We start from the raw sequence: 6,226 nt of genomic DNA, 5'->3' as shown, positions 1-6,226 counted from the left end.
TTTATATAGTTCTAAAATTTTACCATATTTTGTAAATATTTTGACTTATTTTTTTAAATTTAAAAACAACTTTAGGGGCATTTAGATTTTAGCTTTTCTAAAAATTTGGTATTTTCCCTTACCTATTTTAAATTTTCATTCCATTAATTTATTTCTTCACATTTATTCCAAATTTTAATTGATCGCATTTCTTACCGCAATTATTTTTTTTAATATTTTGTTTAAAAAAATTAAATTGAACAAAATTAATTCCAATTCAAATCATATATCTTTTCAAATAATTATATCATAATAAAATATAAAAGATAATTGAAATGATAATATTATTGTTCATGTAACTAAATTACACAAATTTACTATTAATTTACTGAACATCATAAGTAATTTTTTAAAATTTAAAATTAAACTTTACTCAACACTATTTATTTCTTCTAACGGCTGATTTTTCTAAAAAAACAAATACCCAACAATTATTTTAAAAATTACAATAATCCTAAATGAAGTCAAAGGAATGCAATATTGTGAGAGTGCGAACTTAGAATGCATTTGTGTTAAGGGAGAGTTCAAGTACAATATTGCAAGTTATGGTTTAGTTCAGAAGTATTAAGCATGTTAAGAATTTGACCATACAAGAATGTTACAAATTCCCATGTACTCCGGTGGAAAGCCCTTCCCTAAAGTTCCAAAAGTATATAACTTCTACAAACAAAATTTCAAAAGAATTTGATAAATGAAACTGAATGAACTTCTTAGAGTAAAATGACTAATCAAAACTAAATGTTCAATGAATGATGATGATAATCTTACTATATGCTGCTACATTGTTGCCATGATAACAAATTGTGAATGAAATATAGTACCAACCTAAGGCTGATGAACAATAATAGAGCGGCCTTCCACTGCAGTTGGATTGCTCGTCATTTCCACTAATTGAATCACTATGAGAACAAACAGCAAAAGCAAATCAATTTTGTACGTGTTATAGCTGACGTACTCCTAAGACCAAAAAAGACTGCCAGGAAGAAGGAAAATTCAACTAAATGTTGTTCAAGCTGAACAGTTCTGAAAGGGGGTACCTTGTATTGCAGGAAGAACCATGATAACGCCTATTAATTTCTCATATTCGACCAAGAGGAGATTCGAGAGTATGATCATCCACGTACCACAGGTTGAATTCTCGGAAACGCTTAATCTTCTTCTCAAAGCCTGTGATGTAATTATTATGTATAATAACGTGCATTCCCTTGGTTACTTGAACCCATGACTGGTTCTTGAAATATAGTCCGCCTGTTGGGAATGCTGACTGTGGCAGCAGGTATAGATCCACCTGTATATCAACATTGTAGCCATTTTTAGGTAGTTATCTAAAATACAGTCTCTCTTCATAAGAAAATCTAATATATATTGTCTCATGTTGATCAAAATTGAAGGATTCTTCCCTCATTCAAGAAATAGCAAAGAGATTTAATCCAAGTGGTAGAGCCTTGTATGAACAAACTACTGAATCAATTGGTTTAAGCAGCTTAGTAGATCGTTAGCTCATAGGAAAATTTGATTCTGATACTAGATGACTAAAAGGAAAAAAATCTATTTTCAAAATGCAAGCCAAAATTCTAAATATTAGTAGTTTTATAAGGCGTTGAATTTTTTAATTTAAATAATATACTATTTCATATAAAATACGATTTAAAAAAAAAAAAACAAAGAAACGGGAGGAAAGCCAAACCCAACCGAAGGAAATTACTACGAAGTCTTCCAAGTGGCAATAAGAGAACTAGTATTTGAAAGGAGCGTAGAATTTACACCAAGAAAGCAGCAAAGAACGAACTATTCCAAAAATAGCTATTAGATTTTTTTGCTCATTGTTTCTTTCTAACCAAATTAACCAAAAGAAATCCGTTGCCCTCCTAGGTTGAAGCCACGGGAATTTTTTCTAACTTTTAAAGGAAAACCTTCGATGAAAATGGGAAGCAAACTTGTCAATTTGTGAGGGAGAAGATGCTAAGAATCTGAAATAAATATGACCAAATAAAACCAGCATAAAGGCATGAAAAGAACATGTGGTCTTGAGTCTCCAAATTCTGTTTACACATATAACACCGGCCAGGGAAGAAGGAAAGAAAAGGGCATCTTTTCTCTAAGACATCATTGGTAATACTGCCAAGAACAAACTCTCACAAGAAGATTTAACATTTTGGGGAACTTGATGAGTTTGGTAATTTGGGGGGAACTCGGAGAGTTTTCCGTCCCAAATGAAAGAGGGATTATCCACCCCACTTTATCAATAATACCCACAGAAAGAGGGTGATATAATACATTTCCCGATTTGTCTGGTTCATCTTAGAAATAAAAGAAAGAGAACGTCATGGGAAGACCTACTCTAGGATTTCCAAGGTTCCAAGTGTGTGATGATTTTTATTTTTATTTATTTATTTAAAGAGGAGAAACAAATTTCATAGAGAAATGAAATAGAGGGAGTTAATAATAGACTGCAATCACTAAAAGAAGCATTACATAAAGGATCTCAAATTGGAAATTAAAGAAGAAAGACAATAATTGTTAAAAGGGCGTTTACATTTACACCAATAAAGAGCAATGAGAGGAGCCAAAGCATAAACTAGGAAAAGAAAATGGAAGAGGACAATATCCTATTCAATGGTCGTTCAAAAAAGAAAAAAAAAATTGTATCTCGAATCAGTTCCCACAGCAAATTTAATCCCTTTTGGAAGTTTTCAAGATCGATTTCCACTGCCACTTTGAAGAATATGAAGATCTGAGTGTCAGGCAGAAACCCGTGTGGAGATTAACCAAAATTTGAAGGGTGAAATGAAATAGTTTAAAATCTTATCTTCTGTAGGCTTAAAAAGAGTTGTTAAAATTGTAAACTGAAAAACATATTCTTTAAAAACTTAGAACAAACACATGAGACTTGGGTTTAGAAGACTCAGTTTGGCAGGTGAAATTCAAGAATGAACCTCACTTTCTACCCGACTCTCCAACTTTCATCCTTTGGATAGTCCCAACAAGCTGGTATGCCATTGGAATCATTTCGGTTTTTCACAGAACATTCACTAAGACAAAGCAAAATCTTTGCTTTATATTACTCTATTGGAAGTATCGTAGTCTGCAGCTTTTAACTATTTTAACAAAAAGTGTTCTTTCCAAAAAAAAAACAAACAAACAAAAAAAAAAATATAATCTTTTGGTAATTTCATAATACACTTTCCATTCTTGTTCTCGCATGGTGTAAATTTTAAGCTCCTTTTAATATATATATATATTGTAAACTTAATTGTAGCAACTCAATTAGGATATAATATTGAGAACAGAACTAGAAGACTAGAAAAACAAACCTCTCCAGCAGTTTTATTTAGTGCCCAATTGAAAGCAGGTTGATCATTTGCCTTCTTTGCTTTGGACCATGGCTGAGATTTAAGTTCCTCAATCCACTTCCTCATGACCAGTTTTGCTCCACTTGTGGGGCGTAGGAAAATCATGCAGCTGCATATGTAAGTGCGGCCCTTTTTCCCCGGAGGTGGCAAATCATGAGAGTGGTGCAAAGGTTTTACCTGTTGTGAGGACAATATTGAAAGGAAGTTTAGTGTATGTTAATGGACAAGGATGCAAATACTTTTCAACAAATTTTAAGATGTGAATTAGTGTCACCATACTCCTCAAGTTCTCATAATATTAAGCTGGAGATCAATAAGTACCACATGTTCAAGTCAAATTGATCGATTGATCAAAGAGATAAGGCAAAAGGTACTTCCCAAACTTATATGGACATTCTCTTCCTTGCTCAAAGATGGGGGGGGGGGGGGGGGGGGGAAGAAAGTTGTACATACTGCAGCCATGTCATCTGTGAAGTACACATCATGATTCCCTTGCAGATAAGGAAATGGATCAGCCAGCCATACCATATCAACATCATTGTACATAACATTATAACCAAGCTCCAAAATGTGTAGTAGGTGTTGTGGTCTTCGGGAAGTAAAGTTGAAGAATCCCTGAAAAGTAAAGGCAATCGTTTTCATTTCACGCAGGCAGTCAATTTGGCTAAAGATAAAACATATATACGTAAGGCCTGACCATGAGAAGGGAGAAGTTAAATTAGAAGGAGAAAGGGCAAAGGGTGATTGATGGGAAGCAATTTGAGTGAACATGCTCAACGGCCCAAGAAATACTTCAATAAAGAGTTTCTTGAGCTCTATAAAGTGCTTCATACAAAGACACAGCGAGCGAGAGAGATCATGTTGATGACTTGAGAGTCATATTAGGAAGTGTGGGAAGGAGCAATAAGACTGAAGCTTCTATGCTTCAAGTGGTAAATATCAGTACAGAAGTGACTTCTTATGTCAATTGAAGTTTAAGGCACAAAATGAAAGTTATCCAGTAGCAATATTAATAATCGTAATTTAAAACCTTAAGTTTAGAAAACACATGTAAGTATGAAATGTTTATGAATAGTGTTGCATTAACAAAACGTCTTTTGCCCAGGCAATGTTGAATGTAAATATTTAACAGAGAAGCAACAAACACTGACGATATGTTTATATAAGCAGTCAAATTTATAATTGTAATTTATAACCTTAAGTTTAGAAAACACTTGCAAGTATGAAACGTTTATGACTAGTGTTGCATTAACAAAACGTCTTTGCCTAGGCAATGTTAAATGTAAATATTTAACAGAGAAGCAACAAACACTGACGATATGTTTATATAAGCAATCAAAATTATCATTTCAAATAGAAAGAATAAATCAAAAGAAAGTAATAAAATTCATTGAAAGCAAGTACTAGAGTCAACTAACCACACCTGAGAACCAAATTTATGAGCCGTTTGAGCATCAGGAGCTGGTGGGACGAGCACTGCATGCCCTGGCCACCGTTCATTCACCTTATAGAGCGTTGCATAGTCCTCAGCAATAACAAGAACTTTCTCATGGTGCTTCTGCCGAGTAAGACTAATTAACCAATTATTGAGAAAGGGCAAGTAGGGTTGGCTGACAGCACAAACAATTACAGTCCCATTCCTCGCAACGAACGACGCAGCTTCAGCCAATGAGTATTGTCGCCATTTAGTGTTTGACACCTTGGAGGTTGAGAAAATACTCTCTTGTATATTCATCCAGGGCAAGAAAACTCCAAGAATCACAATGAGACAAAGCAGAACAAGTAGGTTTATAGGGCTGAATATGGAAAATGATCTCTCAGAACTCGAGGAAGAACGAGGAGAAAGTGGGTATGAATTTGCCAGTGAGCTGTGAGTGGATCTTTGGTGCAAGATCGACGACATTTTCGTAATGAAAAAAAAACACAGAACAGTGCCAAACCGTTTTCAAATAAATCTCTACAACCTTGGACAGAAAGAGGAACATGAAAACTACCCACGAATCATTCGTCCAAGAAACAAATTGCAAAATCAATCAGCAAATTAGGGCATTCATATAATAAATGAACATAAGAACTCCCAATCCATCTCGAGTAGGAAAATAGAACTCCCAAGGCTAGATTCGAGCTTAAGAAACCAATTAAGAGCCTATCTAAATGAATGCAGACCAGATGGCACAGTTTCCCTGCCGATAATCGGATCAATCAGAAATTAGAGGAAACAAAACACCATTGGCAATGGCATACAGATCCGCTGAACTTAACCATGGGAAATTGCAACGGTTAAATCCAATTGAACAATGTGATCTGCAATTGGTTGGGCATGATTCAGAGTATGAATTCATAAGCTAAAATTAACCAAAGGCACATGATTTATGAATTAAAATTTGTAAGAGATTTACCTTGTCGTCGGAAATCAAGCCCCACCGGCGATTTGGGGGTTGTTGAAGACCGGAAGGAATAGGAATATAAAGAGTGAGGAGTGAAAGTGAGGATCTGAGAGGGAGATCAAGGGAGCAAGCGATGGCGGGGAGCTGTTTTAGCAGTTTATTAACTAATAAGTAATAAGCAAAAAAGGCATACATCAGAAGTGGGCTAATTGTAATAATATGATGTTTTATGAGGGGCTTCTGAAAATAAAATAGGTGAAATTCCAAATTTAGACCCGTTTGGTATTTTTTTTTTTAATTAAGCTTATTTTATCCACTTTTTTATAATGATTTGTATCATTCTTAACTACTATGATTGAAATCTTAGACAAATTTCAAAAATAAAAAACAACTTTTTGAAAGCTATTTTTTTAGCTTTTAAGAAATTTGGAGGTGGAAGTAGTATCT

At 34.3% G+C, this 6,226-nt stretch overlaps 1 protein-coding gene across 3 annotated transcripts; it reads right to left on the bottom strand.

Annotated features, from left to right (window-relative positions):
• Positions 1 to 522: 522 nt before the first annotated feature.
• LOC120068572 (UDP-D-xylose:L-fucose alpha-1,3-D-xylosyltransferase MGP4) lies at positions 523 to 5,952 on the bottom strand. Of its 3 annotated transcripts, none has more exons than XR_005479231.1 (7): positions 5,792 to 5,952; positions 4,816 to 5,696; positions 3,846 to 4,007; positions 3,354 to 3,569; positions 1,077 to 1,327; positions 865 to 938; positions 523 to 699 (listed from the first exon to the last, which is right to left on the bottom strand). XR_005479231.1 is itself a non-coding variant. In XM_039020387.1 (6 exons), the coding sequence occupies exons 2-5, from the start codon at positions 5,293 to 5,295 to the stop codon at positions 1,118 to 1,120; spliced, it is 1,068 nt and encodes a 355-aa protein (XP_038876315.1). In that variant the 5' UTR covers positions 5,296 to 5,696; positions 5,792 to 5,952; the 3' UTR covers positions 525 to 938; positions 1,077 to 1,117. The 3 variants fall into 3 exon arrangements, 1 of the variants encoding a protein (XP_038876315.1); XR_005479232.1 differs by having other exon boundaries at positions 523 to 696; XM_039020387.1 differs by having other exon boundaries at positions 525 to 938.
• Between the last annotated feature and the right edge of the window lie 274 nt (positions 5,953 to 6,226).

Source organism: Benincasa hispida, chromosome 12, assembly GCF_009727055.1.
Source record: "Benincasa hispida cultivar B227 chromosome 12, ASM972705v1, whole genome shotgun sequence".
Taxonomy (NCBI): Eukaryota; Viridiplantae; Streptophyta; class Magnoliopsida; order Cucurbitales; family Cucurbitaceae; genus Benincasa; species Benincasa hispida.
Note: the sequence above shows the minus strand (reverse complement) of the source record. Positions and strands in the feature narration are given on the sequence as shown.